Source organism: Lepisma saccharinum, chromosome 6, assembly GCF_977018435.1.
Source record: "Lepisma saccharinum chromosome 6, izLepSacc3.1, whole genome shotgun sequence".
NCBI lineage: Eukaryota > Metazoa > Arthropoda > Insecta > Zygentoma > Lepismatidae > Lepisma > Lepisma saccharinum.
This window is the reverse complement of record NC_139234.1, coordinates 4,002,780-4,027,844: the sequence shown is the minus strand read 5'-3', so window position 1 is coordinate 4,027,844 and position 25,065 is coordinate 4,002,780. Positions and strand designations below refer to the sequence as shown.

General features: G+C 37.3%; 1 protein-coding gene across 10 annotated transcripts in view; it reads left to right on the top strand.

The window, feature by feature from the left end:
- The window catches only part of LOC145988513 (scoloptoxin SSD14-like), a 176,014-nt gene that overhangs the window by 75,545 nt on the left and 75,404 nt on the right, over nucleotides 1-25,065 (top strand). For 2 of the 10 annotated variants that reach the window (XM_083123393.1, XM_083123392.1), the window contains exon 3: nucleotides 5,390-5,461. The exons of 6 other annotated variants lie outside the window; for them this stretch is intronic. In XM_083123393.1, the coding sequence (XP_082979519.1) occupies nucleotides 5,390-5,461 (72 nt within the window). 2 more of the 10 variants (XM_083123401.1, XM_083123399.1) reach the window with 2 other exon arrangements.

The following is a 25,065-nucleotide window of genomic DNA, read 5'->3' as shown; positions in this document are numbered from 1 at the left end:
GTTGATCTTTGAAACTTTAACACATCAAATACCTGGTCGAAACGTGTTCGAAATACCCATTTAACCAGATAATATGTGATAGACGCATGATAAGAGAAAGAAGAAGATTTGTATTCTATAGCATGTTATTGATTGGTTGTTATAGTAACTGTGTGTGAGATGTACGTGAATGGCTTCCATGTATTAAAGTTATATTGTTTAATTTGAACCTACGTATTTTGTATGTCTTGTGCATGTATAAATAAGAAATCACACAACAAAACAAGGCTTACATCTATGGCGCAGTCGTACAGGATATTCTTGGTGATTCTTCGTAAGAAGAAGTATGGATGAAGACGTCACGAAGAGTACGCGACGATCATCATTCCAGCATAAGTTTATGCAAGGAGAAATTGTGTCGGCTTGATCAATTTCTACGGTAAGAACCAAGATTACACGGTACACGTTTTGTGTATTGTTTACAATAATTGTACAAGAACAAAGTTTAAATTAGTGTGATGCGGATTGTGTATATGATATTGTGATATTTAATTGACCAGAATTATGAATATGTTCGGTTTGAATTTACTTTCTGAGTTCCGGCCAGATTCGGAAGAAATAGAAAATTATTTAACGAGGTTTGAACAGTCTTGCTTGGCTCATGATGTTAATGAAGCCAGGAAGGTACCCATACTGATTGCAGTTATAGGACCTGAAACATTCAAAGTGCTCAAAACTATCCTTGCACCTGAACCAGTCGAACGTCAAACGTATTCAACCCTCAAGGACAATCTGCTTAAACATTATGGCCAGAGAACAAACAAATATGTGGAACGTTTTAAGTTCAGACAGTGCACGCAGGAAAGAGGTGAGAATGCAACACCATTTATGGTACGTGTTAAGGAACAAGCACTAAAATGTAGTTTTGGCCAGTACTTACAGGAAGCCATTGTAGAGCAAATAATTTTAGGCGTTCGGTCTGACGCCATTAGAAAGAAATTACTGTCTGAACCTACATTGACTCCAGCAAAATGTCAAGATATTGTGCTTGAAATGGAATTAATTGAACGGGAAACACAAATGTTCATACATCGTGAAAAAGATTATAGTCCTAATCTAGTTGCATTTTCTGGGACACAGAAATTTAAACCATGTTTCCAGTCCTCGCAAGCACACAAAAAAAACTTTGTTAATCCTCAGAATATAAGTTATAAAAGCACTAAAGAATGTGATAGATGCTCCAGAAGGCATGATCTTGGACATTGTCCAGCAAAATATTCGATATGTTCATTTTGCAAAAAGAAAGGTCATTGGCATGTGAAATGCAAGTTTAGGAAAAATAATGGTGGAGTTGCGAGTAAGACAATTACAAGTGATCAAATATCTACGTCTAATATTAAACCTTTAGAAGCTATTGTTGAACAAAACATACATAAAGAATTTCATGGTTTGTCTTTATTGCACGTTGAAGTCAGTGATTCTCATCCGCCAGAAGATAGTACTAGCACTATTTCATCGAACACAGAAAATACACAAGTGGAAGATGCAACACTCACTCGTTCAAAAGCAAGGAGTGTTAGTTTCAAGCCAAGAGCACAAGCTATAGATGGCACTAATGTTCTTGTGTCAGCAGAACCGTGCATAGTTGATTTGTGTATTGATAAGCGAATTGTACAATGTGAACTAGACACTGGATCTACGGTTACTCTGTTTAATAACAAGTCTTTCAAACAATTGTTTCCACATCGGCGAACACAATTTACTTCACTAACGTTACGAGGCGTGAATAATCATAAGTTAAAGTTGAAAGGTCAAACCTTGGTTGATTTATCATTGAATGATGTATTGTATAAATTACCGGTGATTTTGTGTGAAGAATATCTCCGTTATCCGTTGATTGGACGTTCATGGCTCGACAGTATTCATCCAGGTTGGAGAAAACTGTTAGCACAATGTAACACATTGTTCACAAATACGGGGTCCGAACGAAATGATAACGCAGATATTAATACTAAAATACCGGAAAGTGAAGGTTTGAGAGTACAGCTGGAGAAGAAACTTGACCAGAAAGAAAAGGAGAATAAAGAAGAGCATCTGAGGCAGTTGGCTCAGAAGGCGAGAGAAGAGAGAGCTGGAATTCGAACACAGGCAATGGGAGATAAGGATGATGAATCAAGGGAAAGTGACCAACTGCGATACAAGAGACATAAATATATGACTGAACGGGAAAGGCGAATGGATCGCCCACCATTTCTTGGATCACGGCGGGGCCGAGTAGAGAGGAAGAGACTTGACAAAACTTATCTTGCATATCTTCCGAATGATCCAGTCTGGGTGCAGACCCCGAAGGTAAATTCGCCGAAGCATGTACCAGGAATGGTATTGTCTAGAGTTGGCAACAGCCTAATATATAAAGTGCAGTTGTTCGACGGATCGACACGAACGGTACACGTCAGGTGGCTACGAAAACGTGAGTGTGAACCAAACCCCTCATCAACAGATCTACCTGATCCAAACCATGAATCGATACCAGAAGGACAGCCGGAGGATGCAGAGGGAAGAGATAACCAAAACCAACCATATACAGACGCTGGGCACACACCAATCAGAAGATCGAATAGACTTAGGAGACCTCCTGATAGATACGGTGAGACCAGCACTTAAAACAAAAAAAGAGACTCCAGGAGGAGATGATAGACGCATGATAAGAGAAAGAAGAAGATTTGTATTCTATAGCATGTTATTGATTGGTTGTTATAGTAACTGTGTGTGAGATGTACGTGAATGGCTTCCATGTATTAAAGTTATATTGTTTAATTTGAACCTACGTATTTTGTATGTCTTGTGCATGTATAAATAAGAAATCACACAACAAAACAAGGCTTACAATATGTAACATTGAAACTTTATCATCAAAGTAAGACCAGTTTCATACTCCTAGCTTTATTTATTCTCGATATTATGCATTTGAGAATACCGTGTTTCGTAAATGAGCGATTTTTTTTAAAAAAAATTATCTCACCTATAAAAATCTGACATTCAATATTCCCACAAAAAGAAAAACAACCCTTGTAGGGGGTTTCATAAAAATAGTATCCACACTCACTCACTAGAAATTATCAATATCCGAGAGGATATTTGTCTGATTTGACGTGGAGGGTGCTGAATCCTAGGGGAGGGACAGGGGGTTCCCCCACAAACAAGATTGTCCTAAAAATCCCCCCACCAAAAATTTCCGGGGAGGGAGAGTTTTTGTTGTAACAACAAAGTATTTGACTTCAAATATACTATACTAAGGATAATATTGAAAACAGACACTATCTTTTTGAAGAGACCATTAACAGATATACACCAATAGCAATAGGCTATAAACACAGTAAAAGTAAAAGAAGAATGCAAGACAAATATAAGTAGATGGAATCTAATTGTTTTGTATTAATAGAAAGCAAAAACTATTTCATTTCAACTCAAGTATTTTGTAATTTTTAATTGGCATCTTTAAACAGATAGTAAAGGAATTAGTTTGCTACTTTATAAATATTATGTGTGTGTCTACGTGTGTGTGAGTGTGTGTTAACGCGTGCGTGAGTGTAAAAATCATCCAGAAGAAAGGGTAAAAAGTGTTATCCAAGTCTTGCGCTGACACTGGACGAGTTCCAGTGACACCCTAGGCTCGGAAAATGTGGAAGAACAAATTTGAAGTTCCCCACTAATATTATGACTAGTTTACGTAACGAAACTGTAAGATTAGATCTGCCCAATCCCAGTTGAGACATAGCAATACTCCCCGCATGTTTGTCTGTCCAAAGTTCCCACATAGACAATTTCCATTCTGGAAATATCAGAGTCCGGTAGACAGAAGTGCGCCTAGCAACAGCGATGCAGCCGAACGAGCACAAAAAGATTATGAAGAAGAGTGGAATCTAGTTTGCCAAGTGGATGATACCACTTCGGTTGCCACGGAAGGTCGTCACGACCTCTTTGTGGAAGAAACAAAGAACATAAAAAGAGGATAACGAAGAAAGGTTGCCATTTGAAGGTCGATGAACTGGTTCTTTTCGTCCTCCCACAAGTCCAACGAGGCCATGGTCACCTCGAATGTGATGCTCGTTCCTCGTCTCTTGATACCATCTGCACTGTTGCCAACTGCCGTGTTGTACTTTTCAACAACGTACAAAGAAATACGAAACTCGTGCGAGATTGCGTTTGGTTACATTTGGAAGCTCTGCAACAAACTGGCAGATAATGTTAGATTTGGAGAAACTAAGATAGCATTTCTGCAGACTGATCCCCCATGGAGGTACACTCACCGGCAATAAAATTGGGATGCGTCTAGATCCTGAAATATACGCTTCCTTCCAAGGTAACTTCTACCACCGCCGTAGAGGGAATCGAATATTTGAGGATCTAGGTGTTCCATTTTATTGCCGGCGATTGTACAGATCATTAATTTTTGTCTCCCATCCTATGTGCTTTTGAGCGATGGATTCTTATGCATGCTGGTTTTGAGTTTTCTTTTAATTCTTGAAGCTCTTGTTGGGTCAAATAAAGTGCACGAACATGGTGATGGACAATTTGACGGTAATACCCATGGATACCACTGTACATGGAGTTTGGAACAAGAATTTTAACAGTAGCTACGATGCAATGCAATTAGTTTTCATTTTGTATTTATGCAGTAATTTATCATTAAAGAATCTTAACTGAAAATAACTGTTGTTTTGTGCACATTTCTTAGGGGCCCCACATTCTACAAAAACACCGGGATATTTTGCCAAATCTGAACTTTTGCGCGTGGAATTATGAAATGATCAAGAAAGAGAATATACTCCGCTTGGAGGCGCTAGTGGTGCTCACTTAATTTTTCAGGTGTTTAAAAGCGACTCATCCTATTGCAGAATCTGTGACCAATGATTTCACCTTCTAGAGTTCTAGAGTGAGCCACTTGGATATGGATGGTGAAGTTATGAAACTTGTGGGACAAGTCGTACAGTGAAATGCGCAAATATTACATTGTCCATCTAGGATCTAACGCTACCCGGTTTGAAAATATTAGAACAAAAGCTGGCATGTGATTCGTACAAATAAAATCACCTTACCTATTCGTCAGTCACAGCAAAAAAATCATTAAGATGTGGTGTTAAACTAATGTATTACCAACACTGACAATTATGCTGCCTATCTGGAGCAGGTTCTGACTTGCAGACTGCCCGTTTCCTTTTGCTTCCAGCCTTTTTTCCCGGACTTTTCTAAGACGTCGTTGTATCGATGGCTTCGAGGCTAGTAGGCGTAATAGAACTGGGGCCTGCTGTTTACTACTGGAATCGATCCCGGATGTCTGTATGTGTTGCTCGCGGATATAATTTTTCAGTTTTAAAGTTTCCATTGTTCTATTTTTCTCTATTTTCAGAAGGACTTTCCCACAGTTTTCACGCCCCAGCTGGACCATAGGGTATTGGAATGGTTATGGAGGTAGCCACAGGTTCGAACAACGTCGAACTTTTTCACGTGGTTCGTTTAATGTAGCTAGGAAACGTTGACTGTAGTTTCGAAGTTGGCATTAAACTTGGGAAATTGATAACTCCTTCTTAGGTGGGGGGATTCGATAGTTTTACAAATTTCTTGAATATTTGAAGCATGGGATACAGAAAACAAAATATTAAGGAAATTCTGTTACTTTTCATGGTTTTTGTAGGCGTGCTATGAAATTATGGGAAAAGTACGCCTTTGACATTTACAGACCCTTTTTTTGCGGTTGTCCGTGGAAAATTCGTGAATAGAATTAATGCGTGAGAATATCATCATCAACTATTGAATTCAGTAAAGTTCTTTTGTGCGGTTTCCTATCTTCTTCCTAAATACTCAACCCAGCCCTCCTCAATCTGCTTTTTTTCCTTTCACCGCATCAGTGGCTGGGCTGTTAAATGTTCGACTTTCGATCCCGCTACGGAAGGTTCGAGTCCCGTCATGGGAGTGGGTGTTGTTTGGGAGTCTCCTCCAGATTTATCCTATCATCACTCAATCTCACCGTCGCGAGTCGTCACCCAAAATCTGAATAAACGCGACGCAAAAATAACACAAACTACAAATGCAAATTCTCTTCTGCTCGCTTCATATTTTTCTTCTTATCTTTGATCCTTTGCCCGTATCTTCGTACAGAATCGTGGACGGTGGAACTAGGTTTTTATTATGCTGGGTGCTTATCAAGAATTTTCATGTGGGTGTGAAAATACAAATTTAAGGCCAAAATTACCTATATTTAGCCTTGGCGAAAAATTTTGTGAGGGATGTTGCAGGGATCATTATGTTCTCCTTACTTTGTTGCATTTTTCCATTGTTCCTGTCTACTGTTCTGTTCAATGTCTTCATTTCTTGGTAGCTTTCGCAATTCACACATCTCTTAGCAATTTGCGTGGTAGATTCCATCTTGGAGCTTGATGTGTTTTTCTTTCTATTCTTCCTTGAATTATGCCCATCATTATTCCTCCATTTCTCACGATTCGGCTTACTATCCTACATCTTTTTTCGGATGATCGATTTCCACGTGCTTCTTTTACTCACGACATTCAAATAGTCCCAATATTTCATTCTTCTTCTGCAAAGTTTCCTGACAAACTTATTTTATCTGTAAGTCTACCTCTTCCTTTGTAATCCTTTAATCTTATAATTCCGCTCCATATACATATCTCGAAAACCTTTTTATCCCTTCTTATCCTTCAAGGCCTCCCGTGTCTGATCCGTACAGAATATAGCACTCTATCAATTGTTAATCTCTAAATCCAAATCGTTTTTAGCAATTCCTTTGTACTGAAGTTCTTGGCATGATTTTCAGTCAATGTATTCAACACAGAAATAACTTCTGTAACCAGTTTACCTGCAACAATTTTCACATTGTGGGATTGTTGCCTAGCAGAATTTCTTATCGGCGGGGGATATTATTTCTGAAAACCTGGAAATTTGTGGGGCTTTAGTAGTGGGGTTGATGCTATAACAAGCACCACTTACAAGTGTAGAAAAGGCGAGGCTATTTGATTGAACAATCCGATTTGCTTACACTTGAAACAATGCCAAGAGGGGCCTATACCCCAATTTTTCAGGTGTGATATGCTCTGAATTTTAAGAAATTCTGAATTCAAGTGTAGAAAAAGGTGAAGCCCCTCAGACAGATTTGCTTGCACTTAAAATAATGGCAAGAGGGGCCTATACCCCAATTCTTCAGGTGTGATATGCTCTGAATTTTTAAGAATTTGAATTCAAGTGTAGAAAAAGGTGAAGCCCCTCAGACAGATTTGCCTATACTTAAAACAATGCCAAGTTCTCATATCATCTTATTGTTTATAGTGTGTTTTTCTGTCAAAATCCCAGGAATCTTGAATCCCCCCCCTCAGACAGATTCGGCCATGTGTGTAAAAGCTATATCTGTGTGATTGTTGTTTATAAACTTGTCAAAAATATGGCTTTTTTGTATGAAAACATGCAATTCTGAATACAATTCTGGTTTTGTCTTGTTCTGTTAATATAAATACAAGTGAGACTTACAGAATATTTATTGCACAGTTCAAAATCCAATTTTGAATTGTATTTAGTTGATATAGAGATGAGGTTTTAAACCTGGTGAAGTGTGTTGTACATCAGCATAATAGAACAAAACTATCACCAAAACCTAGTTACTGCTGTTGTTTGGGTATAAAAGCACCAGCTCAGCCACTAACTGCTGAACCCAACTGATATTTTGTACAGAATTTTGATTTGAACCCCAAGAAATTTTATATAATAAACAACAACAAAAAAAAATGCCAAAACAAAAATATTGCAATCAGTGTAATAAAAATATATCTAGTTCTCATTGGGCCAGGCACCGGCATATCTGTGACTCTAAGAAATGCAGAAAGGCCACAAAAATGTGTCCAAGATGCCATAAAATATTAAGCAAGGCATATTACAAATGGCATAAGTGTAATTCTTATGTACAGTCATCAACATTGCCCCCACAACCATCTACATCTGGTCTGAAAAGAAGGCATGAAGCACCTGTTAATGCTGGACCTGCAAAGCAGCCACGCTATGAACCACCTATCCATAGCAGTTTTAATGGCCAATTAAGAGATTATCGGTTTGTATCAGAGCCAAGATGTGGCATTAAGAATTTTTTGAACAGTAAAAAACCTGATGTCCAGGCAATTCTAAATGCACAAAATGGCTCTTATAAGCTCTCCCTCAAATTGTTTACACAATATAAGAAATCAAATGGCACAAAATTTACACAGCCCCACATAACAGAAACTGTACCGGTATATTCAAATGCAAATTCAGACAACATAATAAGCAGTTTGATAGAACAATTAAATATTAAACACTCTGAATTTGCAGCAAAAGAGTCTGGATGGAGCCTATGCGGCTCTCCACACAAGTTATATGTTAATATTTCTGAATTCAGCCCATTACAAGGATCTACATATCTGCCATTACCTGCAAATATTAAAAACAAAAGAGCCGTGGTTAATATTGAAAATACCGACCAGAAATGCTTTTTGTGGTGTATATTAGCTGCTTTGTACCCAGTTTCAAGGAATCCTCAGAGAATAAATTATTACAAACAACATGAACATATTTTTGACGATGCAATGGAGGGTTTAGAATATCCAATGTCTGTTCAGAATATTGATAAATTTGAAAAAAAGGCCTGGGATATGAATGGTAGACAATTATCTATTAATGTATTTATTTGCTCCACTGGCCGTGACAATTGCTTGATAGAACCTCTCAGAATCAGTACAATTGATGATGAATCTGCTATTCCAATTGATTTGCTCTTAATTGAAGGGGATTGCACATATCATTACACTCTGATACATAATCTTGAAGCTTTAGTGAGAACACAACTAGACAAATCCAATACAATATTCAAGTTGTGCAGAAGATGTTTAACTGTATTTGATGGTCAAAAAATGGTGAATGGGGTTCGTGAAAAAAATGCAGAAATTGCCAAAAACAAGTTAATTGAGCATCTGAAATATTGTGGCAATTATAAACCTGTTCATATGGTGATGCCTAATCCAAATGAAAATGCCAAATTCAAAAAATTTGAAGCCTTGTTGGAACACCCAGCATATATTGTCTGTGATTTTGAATCAAACCTCAAACCTCTTGCATTTTGTAGCCCAGATCCTGAAGAATCTTCAATTACACCATACCAGTTACATGAACCTTCCAGCTTTTATTATGTGGTTGTACAGGATGGTGTTGTTAGTAAAGAATATTCATACATGGGAGCAGATGCCATCAAAATATTTGCACATAAAATAGAAAATGAGTGCCATGACATAGCATCTAACATCTTATTAAAATCAAAACCCATGTTGCCTTTAACAGAGAAACAGATTGAAGATTTCAACAATACAGAAAAATGCCCGGTATGTGGTTCTGAATTTTCAGATACAAATATCAAGGTGAAACACCATTCTCATACAGATGGTAAATTCAAAATGGCCCTGTGTAATAGCTGTAATATTAAGATCAAGAGACCAAAATTTGTCCCTATATTTTGCCATGGAGCATCCAATTATGATTTTCATCATTTGATCAGATATGAGGGGTTTGACAAGCAGAATTTAAATATTTTAGCTGAAAATGATGAGAAATATATTGCCATTAGCAAAATAATTAAAGTTAATGGTGTTCCTATTCACATAAGATTTCTTGATTCTTACAGAATTTTATCTGCTAGCCTGGCTACACTGGCCACTCAATTATCTGATGATCAATTCAAAATTACATGTGCCTTGTTTCCAAATCAGGACCTGAAATTAATTAGGCGGAAGGGTGTATATCCATATGATTATGTTACAGATTTTTCTAAATTTGATGAGTGTTCCCTGCCTCCACAACATGAGTTTTACAGCAAAATCAGAGGATCTGGAATCACTGATGATGATTATCACCATGCCCAATTGATGTGGAACAATTTAAAATGCCAGACATTTGGTGATTATCACATGGCATATTTGAAACTTGATGTAACCCTCTTAGCTGATATATTGCAGGCATTCAGAAAATCATCAATGCAAAATTATGGACTGGATCCAGTGTATTTTTACAGTGCCCCGGGCCTAGCATGGGCCGCAATGTTTTTAAACACCAAAAAGCAATTGGATCTGATCCAAGATCAAGATATGTATCTGTTTATGGAGGAATGTATAAGAGGAGGCATGGTGCAATGTTCTCAGAGATACGCTAGAGCAAATAACAAGTTTATTCTCAATAATGATCCAGAATTGCCATCAAATTATATATTGTATGTGGATGCAAACAGCCTCTATGGTCACGCTATGATGCAAAAAACTGCCATATGCAGGGCTTGAATGGGTTGAAGATTTTAATATTGAGGATCTTCAGGACTTTGATGACAGTAATTATGGCCTATTCTTAGAGGTTGATGTGACAACTCCTGGTCATTTACATAACAAATTTTCTGATCTGCCCCCAATTCCCGAGGTTCAGTGCTCACCTGGCTCTAAACAGAAGAAGCTCATGATGACACTGGAGCCAAAACAGGGCTATGGCATATATTACAAGAACCTCCAGTTCCTGATGAAACATGGTGTCCAAGTGACCAAAATTAAAAAAGTTTTGAGATTCAGGCACTCAAGATGGTTGAAACCATACATTGATACAAACACAGAGCTTCGAACATCTGCAAAGAGCCAATTTGATAAGGCCTTGTTTAAATTGATGGTAAATTCTGTATGTGGCAAAACAATTGAAAATGTCAGAAAACATACCGATGTTAAAATAATTACTGACCCCAGCCTGAGCAAAAAATTGGTTGCAAAGCCTAATTTCAATTATAGAAGAATTTATGATGAAAATATGGCACTTTTCAACATGAAAAAAACAAAGATTAAGTTTGATAAACCTATTTATGTAGGGGCTGTGATATTGGAATTGGCCAAATTACATATGTTAAAATTGTATTATGATGTGTTGAAACCTTTTTATAAGGATCGTGTAAAACTGATGTACATGGACACGGATAGTTTTGTTCTTGATATTCAAACAGAAAATGTTTATCAAGATATTGCACAGCCTGAATTGTTTAAATACTTTGATACCAGTGAACATACAGAGATTCAACCCCACAACAAAAAAGTGCCTGGCAAGTTAAAAGATGAGACACTTGGTGATGTTATTGTGGAATTTGCTGGGTTAAGTGCAAAGATGTATAGTTTTAAAACATGTAATGCTGTTGTCAAAAAAGCCAAGGGCATTGGCAGAGTTACTGTTGAAAAAGAGCTTGAATTTGAGGATTACAAAAATTGCCTCAAATTATGTAGCACCACCAAAACATCAGAATCCAGAATTCAGAGTGTGGATCACTTATTGACTAGCAATATTGTAAGAAAAGTGGCTCTGGACCCACATGATGATAAGAGATGTATTTTATCATGTGGCATACATACTTTACCATGGGGTCATTGTGATTTGAAAAATGGGAATCAATGCCCAATTACAGAGCATGATTTGAAATAAATAAACATGCCTATGAACTTATTTGGGTTCAAAAAACAAGGTGTTATGGAGCTGCCAACACCACAACCCTCTTCTGATATACTGTCTAAACTGAGTGGTTTCTTAATTATTCATCTGAACAGCATATTTACAGATATTGATGATGAAACAGGCAAAATATTGTACATATTTAACAATAATTTAAATCATTACCAATTACCTGTAGGTGGGCAATTGCAATTTATTACAACCCCTGAGGGTGATGTTAAAATTTCAGTAGGGAGAAATATTTACAGAATTAAGCACTCAAACATGATTTCTGGCACTGTTTATACTGTTTCTGCTGGTGACTGCTTATATATTGAGGTCCCTGGATCTTATGACAAGCTTATACCCTTTTTTATAGAATTAAGAATCAGATATTCAATAATAAATAACTACTAAATCAAAATGCCTAATGATATTTTTGGCCATACAAGACATGAAGATCACAGTGATGAGATTTTGATGCTTGATGTCAGAGTCAAGAAATTAAGAAGTGATTTACAAGCTTTACAAACCACACTCAATGCCAGTCTTCAATTAGAAATTACAAATTTGCAATCACAATGCATGGACCCTCTTCTTAAAATTGATTCTGAACTCAAATTGCTGCTTCAGAAATATACTGATTTGGCCACATTGGATAATTTTCAAAGTTTGGAAGAAGCTGTAGCAGCTCTTCAAGCCAAATTTAAGACCCAGGCTAACAACTCTGAGCAATTGAAACAACAATTGGAAGAGCAGATAAATAATGTCCAGACACAGCTCCAAACAATTGTCAAAAGCATAAAATCCCAAGAAGATTTTGATCTAGTGATTTCCACTCTAAAGGAACAGATTCAGTCACTCCAAATACCTAATCTGGACCCTCTGAACAATGCCGTAGCCGAGGTTAAAGAAAAAATTGAGACACTTTAAAATTTTATGAACAATTTGCCATCTTCTGATGCTTTGAATGCAATAACTCGGAGTGTTGCAAATATTAAGCTGCAACTTGAAACATATGAGGATTTTGGAAAAATTCAAAGTTCCATAACCCATCTTGAAGGTACAATAGCAGCAGTGCAAAGTGATTTGGCAAATGTACTTGAATCCCGATTGCCTGGGATTGTAGATACCCTTGTTAGTGTCCAGCAACAAATCACAAAGCTTGAAAACCTCAACACTGAATCTGAACTGTCTCATTTTCATCACTTGATAGATGATATCCAAACAAAGCTTGAAATTTTACAACAATCCACACCCTCTCAGGCAGATATAGCCCTGCTCCAAGATGCTATGCAAAATGTTGCTGATGCTTCTGAATTAAACAATGTGAAATTGGCACTTGAATTTTTTGCAAAATACAGTATCAAATCTGCCTACATCACAGGAACTTAAAAATATAAAGAGGGCAGTGAATCGCATATTGAAATCAGAAGATATCAAAAATATCCAAGCAGAGATCAAACATCTCACTCAGACAGTGGCCACTCTTCCAACCAATCAACATATTAATGAACTGCATGCCCTGTTTGAGGATATCAGAAGACAGGTCCATGATCTTACAGCTCAAAATTCAAAATTGGCAGTTGTTGAAAATTTGCAACAAATTGTAGCTAATATCAAGCAACAGCTAGGGACCATGGAATCCAATCAAGCAAATGCTCTGTCTGTTTTTGCCACCCAGCTACAAGAAATTGTGCAACAATACAAAAAACTTATTGTGGACATAAAAATAAAGCCAGGCCATGATGATGTTGTTAGGACCATCAATGAGCACCTTGAATCTGTAACAAGCAGATTGCTTACAGCAGAAAAAGAAATAACAGGCATAATTGAAAATCCTAAATATTCAGTAATTCTTGAATTGTACAGCATCCCCAACAAAGAATATGATTCTCCATTTACACCAGGTGGCAAAATATATATGCTGTCCCCTGCACAATTTTATTACCAATTTTTTGTTGGGGGCACATTGAGACCAATCAAGATCAAATATTGGCTTCAACCACAGGCACACCACTACCCCACCTTATCAATAACAAATGCTGATAACAAAGTGAAAATCACCAGTGTAGAGTTACAGGATTTTACAGACCCCAATACATTGGAAACAGCCTATGTTGAAGATGATGGCTCTTTGGAATTTAAAATACAAATAGGGGACAAATTATATTTAGAAAATCCTGCAGTATCAGCTGCTGAACACCCCATAGTTGCAATATTCTTGTTTACATATTATGTCTAGACAAATTATTGTTGATGAATTACACAGACAGGCCAGACATAATTTTAAGAGACTCCCAGTAGTTACAAAAAGCATAGATGATTTATGGCAGAGCGACTTGATTGAAATGGCAAGTGGACAGTTGAAAAACTTAGACAAAATCAACAAGGGCTACAAATATCTACTCACTGTAATAGACACATTTTCAAAATTTGCCTGGGCTGTGCCACTCAAATCCAAGACTGGGAAATGTGTTACAGAAGCTTTTAGGACAATTATCAATCAGAGTGGAAGATCCCCGCGCTATTTGCAAACAGATAATGGCAAAGAATTTTATAATTCAGTGTTTCAACAATTTATTAAAAGCCGGGCAATACAACATTATTCGAGTTACAGTGACCTCAAGGCCTCAATTGTAGAGAGATTCAACAGAACCTTAAAAAAATCTTATGTATAAACAATTTACACTGCAGGGTAATTATAAATGGATTAATATTCTTCCAGAACTTCTACAAAAATATAACAACTCGGTCCATTCTACAATCAACATGAAACCCTCTGAAGTAACTTCATCTGATGAGCAAAAATTGATCAGGACTGTTTATTATCCTAAATATCAGCCAACAACAAGAAAGGCCAAATACAGGGTGGGTGATCAAGTAAGAATCAGTAAATATAAGCACTTATTCAAAAGAGGCTTTACAAGAAACTGGAGCACTGAATTATTTACAGTGGTTCAAATTAAACCTGGGACCCTTAACACATATATAATAAAGGATCACCGAGGAGAAATTCTCAAAGGCAGGTTCTATGAACAAGAGCTCAGCAAAACTAAACAGCCTGACACATATCTCATAGAAAAAATCATCCGCAGAAAAGGCAACAAATTATTTGTCAAATGGCTGGGTCATCCGGAAAACAGCTGGATCGATGCAAACAAAATAATAATATGAGCACCTGGGATGTTATAAAAAGGCTGCCAGAACCTGAACAACAGAATAAGAGAAATGGGAAGTTGCTACCTGATAATATTAGGTGTCTTATTGTTGGGCCATCTGCTTGTGGTAAAACTACACTAATGGTTGATAATTTTTTATTGGCACCCAACTGGTTAGACTGGAAAAACAGGCACTTGTATATCTTCTCTAAGAGCTTGGAACAATTAAAATATCAGCAGCTGATGAAGCTATATGATGGATTGGATATAGCCACTTTTGAACCAGATGTTAAGCCACTTCATGAATGTCTCGATAATTCTGTTGTTGTGTTTGATGACATTATATTGGATAATCAAAACAAGGTTAGAAACTTCTTTACACAGGGCCGGCACAAAAACATAGATTGTTTCTACCTGGCACAGACTTTTTCAAAAATACCCAAGCAGCTGATCCGAGACAATAGCAATTTTTTATGTGTGTTTCATCAAGACCATACCAACCTCAAACACATACATGATGAATATGTAGGTGGGGACCTGAGCTACAATAATTTTTCCAAGATTTGCAGCAAGTGCTGGAACCAGGACAGTTATGGGTTTGTCACAATTGATATGACAAGAACACCCAATAGTGGCAAATACAGAAATAAAATCAACAATTTTCTAGACATTGAAACATATATAAATAAACATGAAAAGGCCAATAATTGATGATCTTAAATTAAGAGATTATCTTGTAAAAAGATTTAAGGGATGGAAATCAGAGAACCGAGGAATTTATGAAAAACACAAACAAACAGAACAGCCCATAATTGATGCTATTAGTGAATTAGGTAAAAATATCAAAACTGTTACAGAGCAGAATCAAAATTTAATCACAGAGCTTGTACCTGTAGCTGCAAGAAACATATTAGATTATCCATTCACCCCACTTTCCAGTATTCATACACCTAGTCCTATTGGTCCTAGAAGAATTGAAGCTACTCAGGATCCTATTGAATTGGGCCTTCTTGCTCAAAAATATTTAACCACACCTAAAGACAATAAAGATGAGGTTTTTGGCTTATATGCTGACACAGAGCTTGATGGTAGCATCATACATAGAATTGGCAATTTCAGAGTAACATTTATGGGGGATGATCTGATTGTATATTCAGAATCTCATCTTGGAGAAAAAGGTGCTTTTGTTAAGTTCCCCGGCACACCTGGATTGTGGGAACTGATGACTAGGAAAAGACCTGGCAGCTATACAGATCAAGACTATGAGGATTACAAAGAAATATTAATAAAATCAGATGCTCTATACCAGAACAATGATCCCACACAAAAAAGGGTCAAGTCGAGCAGTGGAGCAAAATACAATAATTTAATCAAGCCCATATGGTCTCAAATCAAGACTGGAAGTGGAATCAAACAATACAACACCCTGCCTAAAGAATTTGTGTGGGTTGATGATGTCAGGAAACTTGTAGATAGGTTATTGGTGATAGCTGGGGAGGAAAATGCTGGGAACCACAATTTTTACAATGAAAAGGTTGGAATTATGGACATGATAAGCACCAAATTGTCTAATTTTATAGTGAATGACACTAAGGGGATTGGATATCTCATAAAAATTATTAATACTCTACCCCCCAAATTTTGGAATATTTCTGAGGGTCGGGGCTTAGTTAATGACATTATAAACAAGCTGCCATTTGAACTGCATATTCCAGGCTATCAGTATTGTGGTCCCGGTACAAAATTAGATCATAGATTAAACAGAGGTGATCCTGGTGTCAATCCCCTAGATGCTGCTTGTAGAGACCATGATATTGCATACAACACACATTCTGATCTTGACAAGAGACATGTTGCAGACAAGAAATTAGAAGAGGCTGCATTTGGCAGATTTGTAAGCAAAGATGCATCTTTGAGTGAAAAAATAGCAGCATTGGGAACCACCATAGCTATGAGCACCAAACAAAAATTGGGGTGGGGGTTGTGAATATATATATAATAAACCTACAATGAAGGCCAAGGGTGTTATGTATCAAATACCTTATGCAGGTCTGAAATCTCTTGGGCCTATTGATAGCCTTTTGACCAAAAAGCAGCGCAAGAAGAAAAAATCTTGTATTGCCAAGGGGCATGGTATGAAATTGTTGCTCAGTACCCCCCAATTAAAAAAATTACAGCAATCAAGAAAAAAATCACATGTGGGGGGATTTATATTTACCATCCCTGCCATCTTAGCTGCTCTCGGGGCTGTTGGGAGCTTGGCGGGGGGATCAGCTGCCATAGCAAAAACAGTAATAGATGCCAAGAAAAATAGGGCAGAATTAGATGAATTGAAGCGCCATAACCTGGCCATTGAGAAACAAGGCAAAGGTGTTAAGAGAGCCATGAATAAGTTTAAAAAAAACAAGAGCCGCTTACAAACCAAGATATTGAAGCTTTAATCAAGCCACTGGGCATCAAACATTTTAGAGGTGTGTACATGTCTGATTCTTTGCCAGAGCAACCACACAACAAAGAGTGTGGCATTGTTAATTTGGATAAGTACAAAAATCAGGGCACTCACTGGATCTGCTATCTTAAATATTTAAAAGATGAGGCATTTGTGTTTGATTCATTTGGAGGTGTTCCACCTGAAAATTTAATAAAATATTTAAATTCAGCTAATCTTTATTACAATAATGCCCGTGTTCAATAAACCATCAATTGAAGATTTTCAAAAAGCCTTGTAGTATTTAAAACATCATGGGGGTATTTCATCTCACCAGCCAAAATTCAATATTGAAACTCAAATTACATGATGACATTGTATATCCCAAAACAATAGCTCTCAGGGCATTTCATGGCATGTACCTGATCCCTAATATTACACACCACAACAACAAAATTGCAGTTGGGGATGAAAAAATTGTCATCACTCCAGGGCAGTATAATCTATCCACTCTAAATGCTCAATTACCCAGAGGTATAGTGTTAAGTCAAAATTCTGTCACTCACAGAGTAGAAATTGTATCTGCTACAGAAACAATAGATCTGGGTACTATTGGAGAGCTGTTAGGATTTGAGAACAACACAAAACTTGAACCAGGCATCAAACACACTGCTATGAATATACCTAAATTCTTAGCCATAGAGACTCTGAATATTCACTGTAATGTGGCTGAGGGTATGATCACCAAATCAAATGGCATAGGCACTCACAAACAAACAGGCATTATTGCAACATTCAAACCTAATTCTGAATTTATGGAGCCCATCATCTACAATCCATCCCCAACATTATATTTTCCTGTGTGCCATAATAGAATAGATTATATTGAATTGATGGTCACTAATGAAAAAGAAGAATTAGTTGATTTTGCTGGAGCCACAACAACTGCAATCATAGAGATTAATATTTAAATAAAAATACATACAAGAAGAAAATGGAAAATATTGAGAGTTATGAGCTACAATCATTCCCTCCAAACAGGAGGACATTTGCAAATTTAAATCAACCCAACACACAGATTGAGGTTGATCTTGATGTAGGGGATGGATTTATACACCCCCACAGAGCAGATCTATACATCAAATTTGATGTTGTAAAGCTCGATGGTACCGATTATCCGGCAAATTCAAATATAAGATTGGTGGACAATTTTGTGCCACATCTATTCTCTGAAATTGAGATCAGAAAGCATGGTGTTGTTATAAACAGAGTGGATTATCCCGGCATTACCTCCACAGCTTTGGCCACACTAAAATTATCCAAAACCGAGGCTTCATACTACAAAATAGGTGGATTTGAGGCTGGTGAAAAAATTATATCCAAGAGCCACACTGTGCTGTTCCCGATGCGCCTATTGCCAGGATTCTTCTCAGATTACAAAGATATTATGTGGAAGGGTGGGTTAAGAATCACATTTAGAAGAGCTGCAAATGATAACAATGCTTTGATGAGGTACAGTGCAATAAACTCTACAGGAGAAGCTCTGCCCAATACCCTACCTGATGAGGGCAAATGCATTATTCAGACTATGGAGTTAAGAATCCCTGTTGTTGAATATGAGGCCAGTTATGCTCTTAAATACAAAGCTGATATATTAAAAAATCCACAGGTATTTTTACAATTTTATACATATCAATGTGTACAGAAGCCCGCAACTGGTACATATTATGAGTTTGATGCTACAAATTCATTCTCCAGCATACAATATGACATGCCTGATTTTGTAGTGGTATTGTTTCAGACTGGAAGACACAACAATCAGGAAAAAAATTCAAGTAAATTTGATAACTGCAACATCAAGAACATATATCTTAAAAATGGCAGAAATGAGGTATTTCCTAGAGAAAATTATAATTTAGACATGTCCAAGAATGATTTCCTTAAATTATATGAGGCTTTTTCGGCCTTCAAACGGGTCACTACAGGCAATACAGACATGTATTACACACCAGATGAATTCAAAGCACAGAGACCCATGTTTGTAATCAACACTTCAAAAAGGAAACAAGTTGTGGTGAATGACAGAACAAATATTAAAATTATCTGTGAATTCCATGAGGCATTACCTGATGACACCATATGTAGTGTTATTCTCATAGGTGAAAAATCATATGTTTATGATGTAAGAAATGAGAGGGTCACAGAGCAATTCTAGAAGATATTTGTTCTATTATGCTTGCCAGGTTTCAAATCTCAACTGTATATCAGCTAGCAGTGAATATCTCATATGTGGGCATATTATTTTGTTGTATGTATTACACATTTTATCAGGACTCGAACCCAGAGCCTCTGATTACAAGGCCGCAATATTAACACATCTCCATATATATGTGGAATATATTTCTTACTAGATTCTGAAACCCCCATACAGACAAAATTGGATTTTGAACTGTTATAATATTTCCTAAGTCTTGCCCTATGCTTATATTATCAGAAATACAATAGTTCCACCATGCGAAACAGTTTATTGCTACTCTGTCAGAAAAAAATATATCTTTATCTCAATCTTTGTTACATTTTTCCCTGTCGCCCAGAAAAATTAATGGCCCCTGTCGCACAGAAAATATGTAACAAAGATTATTGAGATAATTTTTGTTATATTTTCCCTTGTCACACAGAACAATTAATGGCCCCTTCAGTGAAACACACGGAAAAATCATTAATGCTCCCCATCTAGCCGTGTAGATTATATCTCTTGCGTGCCGGCAAGACATTCAGGCAATTAATTATGCCTGCCAGCTCTTCTCTTAGCTATGAGCTTTATATCAATTCAAAATTCCTGGGATTTTGACAGAAAAACACACTATAAACAATAAGATGATATGAGAACTTGGCATAGTCTTAAGTATAGGCAAATCTGTCTGAGGGGCTTCACCCTTTCTACACTTGAATTCAAATTCTTAAAAATTCAGAGCATATCACACCTGAAGAATTGGGGTATAGGCCCCTCTTGCTATTATTTTAAGTGTAAGCAAATCTGTCTGAGAGGCTTTACCCTTTCTACACTTGAATTCAGAATTTCTTAAAATTCAGAGCATATCACACCTGAAGAATTGGGGTATAGGCCCCTCTTGGCATTATTTTAAGTGTAGGCAAATCAGATTGTTCAATCAAATAGCCTCGCCTTTTCTACACTTGTAAGTGGTGCTTGTTATAGCATCAACCCCACTACTGGCTTTCATAATTTTGTATTTAGTTGCTATACACTCAAGTTTGTTGCCCATGTAGCAATAATACTATTGTTTTGTTGAATATTAGTCCTGTATCTGTACTTAAGTTGAGCTAGAAATTAATTTAACATTTTAATTAATACTTTAATTATGCAGGTATGCTTCATTAATAGTTTCATACCGTAGTTATGGTCTAATTTGGCACAAATCTTTTGCAGTTCTTAACGTAACATGTTGGCATTTTTTGAATATGAAAGTTCCTCTTTCGCACCCGTTATGATTTCAGGCTTTAGTGATGGCGTAATAGAGTAGAGTTGAAGTCGAACAAAAGACTTCATTTTCTGTCGTAGAAGCATTAATGTTCATCTTGTTTTGGTATCAATGATGTTATGTGCTGTGCGATGTGCGAAGCCATTCATATATGCTGGCGTTTGGTTCTGCAAGATTTTAAAAATGGATTCTAATCAGAATGCTGATCACATCACCCCCACTCACGACCGGATCAAGAAAGTGTGGGGCGTTACTCCCACACCCCCTATACGCCTTCATGGCGTGGTGCTATGCACAGGGGAACACTTTTTCACTTCTTTTTTATTCTAATCAGTTAACAATGTAACATTTGCAGTTTGTATATTACTGCACAGAAAATGGATGCATGTTTCAATAGATGTGTGTCATATGTTTATCCAAATTCTCTCATTCTTTCGTGCAAAATGACTAACTTCAACCAGTCTCGTTGTGATGCCAATCGGGACAAAATTCCACAGACGTTCTTTGGATCATATGTCCTTCCAAAGAGAAGAAACAAATTGCAACAACAGCGAGACCTAAATGAAGTGTTCTTTGCCTTTTGAGGTTATCTCAACACTCATATCCTCTCTCTCTCTCTCTCTCCCCCACCTGAGTGAGAGTTTCTGAATTGGTGATTGCACCATCATAGCCACGGAGCCATAGCGGTGCGGTTTTGGATGCAGTGGTGTCGCTAGAGGATTTATTTCAGTGGTCTGAAGAGGGAGGGGTGGAAATATTTTTAGGTGGGCTCTGCTCTCTCTCCCCTAATTTTCCCCCCATCTCTCCCCTATTCCTCCTATCTTCCCTATCGATACGAAACTTTTAGTCTGTCGTCTCGTGCTTGACTCGGTCCCCAGCGACTCGAGGCTTGAAATATGAAACAAAGTATACACCGGGTCATTTCTACAGCGTATTGAGGCCTATATGAGAACCAACGTTTCTTTGTAGTGATTTTCTGTTTGGCGCATCGTTTCAACGCTACGAATGTAATTTTGTGGCAGAAATGGTGGTGAAAAATTGAACTGCTTTCTTTATCGTCAGCATTCGCTTCCTCGTAGTCTCCATACCCTCTATACCAAGTTTTACCTCAATCCGATGCTTCGAGCGATTGATTGAGTTGCTTTATTTTACTTCGCTTTTGTGCCACTTTTGGCTAATTTGTGAAGATGGGAATGAGTAATGATATGCTGAGATTGATGAATGGATACTCACAAACATCCATGGCCAGGCCGGGATTCGAACCCAGGACTCCTGGAGGGGAATTTTAAGTCTGGTACTTCTGCACAAAAAACCAAAGATCTCAATATTTTTCAGGAAGCACAACCTAATGGTATGGCACTCGCAGATTGTTCAGAACGTAAGTTGTTGTGGCCATGTTTCACAGTGGCACTGGGATATTGTTTGGGCTGAGATGCTTCATCTTTTCGACTGGCCAAAACAAAAGAATCAGAAAAGAAAAAAAATCAAATCAATCAAGGAGTGTGTCGTTATCACAATGAAACCTATTATGTTTATGTTAAATTATATCTTCAAGCCATGAACACTTGCCTCTCGAACATTTGCCTCTTTTAAACAACTAGAGTGAATGGAATTTAATATGGGAAAAGGTGTAAAACAAGGTGATGGACTTAGTCCTCTTCTTTTCATATTATTCATGGATCAAATTATAAAGCAATGCAAAAGAAGAACAAGAAAATGTAAAATTGGAAATTATAAGATGAAACCGGTATGGGTACAAACATTAGTATACGCTGAAGATATTGTTCTCCTAGCAAAAGATAGCAACAGCCTACAAAATGCTGTCCTAGAGTGGGGCCGAGCATTCACAGAACGAAAGATGGAAATCAATGTTGGCAAGACGAAAGTCATGCACTTCACTAAACAAGAACCAGCAAGGATGCGCATTCATTGGAATAATAAGACCTTAGAACAAGTAGAACAGTTTGAATATTTAGGAACCATACTAACTGCGGACGGGAAAATGGACTCTGAAATTAATCACAGAATTCAGAAAGCAAATAATCTGTACTATAATATTAGTAACACCATTATAGGTAAAAAGGAGATTAGTAAAGAAACAAAAATTAAAATATATAAAAGAGTCTATCTCCCCACGCTATTATATGGATCAGAAAGCTGGATAATGCAAACTAAATTGGAGAGCAGACTTACTGCTACTGAAATGAAATTCTTAAGAAAAACTGTAGAAAAGACAAGGAGAGATATGATACGAAACACAACAATAAGAAGAGAATGCCTGAATCAGGAACCACTGATTGAAATCATCGAGAAGAGGGAATTAGGCTGGCTGGGACATCTTATTAGGATGGAGGAAGAGCGTAAACCGAAACAAATATTTGAGGCCCGACCAGAAGGAAAGAGAGGAAGGGGACGACCCAGGTTGAACTGGAACCAGTACATTTATGGACTGGCACAGAAGAGAGGGAAGACACCGGACGAAGTGAAAAGACTGGCACAGGCAGGGGCGGCGCAAGATGTTTTCGACCGGGTGGGCTGAAGCTCCTTATTGATAAATTAGGGTGGGCAGTCTTACACTCCCGAGTCTCCTCTTACTTATTTTCCCTTTCCTTTTCTTGTTTTCCTCTTTATTCTTTTCTAATCTGTTCTCGCAACTTGTTCCATTTCCTTTCGCTTTGCCTCTGATGGACACAATTATTTCAAGGAAGTGTTTACCCATGTGCAGCCATACATTCTAATCAGTCGCATTCTTTCATGCATGTTAATACAGTGAAATAAATGTGAATTTGGTTTAAGCTTGGCACATACTTGATTTTATATATTCGGCGACAATGATAGAAAGTGCGATGGTAGACAATCCTGAAGTTTCTCGTAATTTAAATGCATGTTCCTGAGCATAGTATTTTCGTCGTATAAGTTTTTGAGTGAAAGAGTTTTCTTACTCCTTGGGGGTCACTTTTCTTAGCTTACAAGGTTTGTACAACTGACAAATCTATCTGAATGTTTGTACTAGCGACGATTGGGTGTCAACATTTGAGGGGCAAGGACAACATACTTTTTCTTGGTAGAAAAGGTTTAGCATAAAGAGGCCATAGTGCGGGGGCAAAAAGTGGCAAAATGTGGCGGGGGAATTGCATCCCCCACTTCCCGGTCCTTCTAAATGAACGTCTTATTAGGAATGATTATAAAACACACACGGAAAACAAATTCTTTGTTCATTTTCCATGAAGTATTCCTAAGCTAATGAAAGGCTATTTTGACAAAATATCACTCATAAGTAATAAACAAGTAAGATTGAAAAATCTGTTCAGAATTGAAGAGATTATTAGCTAGTTGCTATTCGTTTTCTGATCTCTCATGTTACTAATGCGGGAGAAGCAATACACGTATGGTTACATGAACATATTTTTTGAGGTAACAAAATGATTTAGGACACAAGGAATTCATCAAAGTTGATCACCGTACCAGGCATAATTCATCTATTTTTCATAGATGACTTGGGTTGTGTGGTGTGACCATTTCGAATACACTAGAATGTCAACCTCTATCCTGTGCAGCATACCCTGGAAATTTTATTCTTTCAGGGCAACGAGTCCCTATCACTTGGAACCACTGTCAAAGTAATAATTTATGAGGGTTTGCATTTTGAGTGTCAGCATGTGTTTGTTTTCACCCCTTGGTTACTTTAATCTAATCACCATTGAACCTTATCATCGTCATTATCAAAATTAGCAGAAAAATGACTTTAAATAAAACAAATCAACCACAACTTACTCTTCCAAAAATGGAGTTTCATTAGCCCATAGCTCTTAGAAAGTTGAGATGGTAGTTTCAATTGGACAGCGTTTCATTAGTGGATCAAGGCAGCTAATTCCGTGAACAATGACGTTTTCCGAAAGTCTCAAATATTTGTCTCAGGCAATCACCCTCTTAAAATGGACGCATCTTCTGTGGTGATAAAATGCCACGTTTGGTGCAAGTTCTTTCTGTATATTTTTCCCCAATGACATAACGCTGTCGCATTATAATGAAGAAGTCCTGTGTTCGACTCCCCCCCTCCTCTGGTGGAAGTACAATGCACACTGGTTCGGACTACACGGTAAACTGTAGGTTTAGTCTCGATTAGCCTATTTGAGCATAAAAATGGGCTTAAAATCAAACTAACAAAATCGTCTTCTGGATACTTCGTGACATAACTTTTTCTTTACTTCCGCTGCGTGTACAGATTCTGTTGATATTTTCCGTTGATTAATGTGGCCAAATTTATGTGTGGGACGAGGATTTCTAAATAGGATAAGCCACACTCATTAGTAGATAATTGAATAATTCTGTAGCTTTTTCAATACATAACTGGTTTATTAAAATTTATTCACTTCAGTATTGTAGTGATTATTGTGATTCCTTCTTATTAGTAGAATGAATATAAAGTTGATATTTCCCATAGCATATTGATATTTGAAGA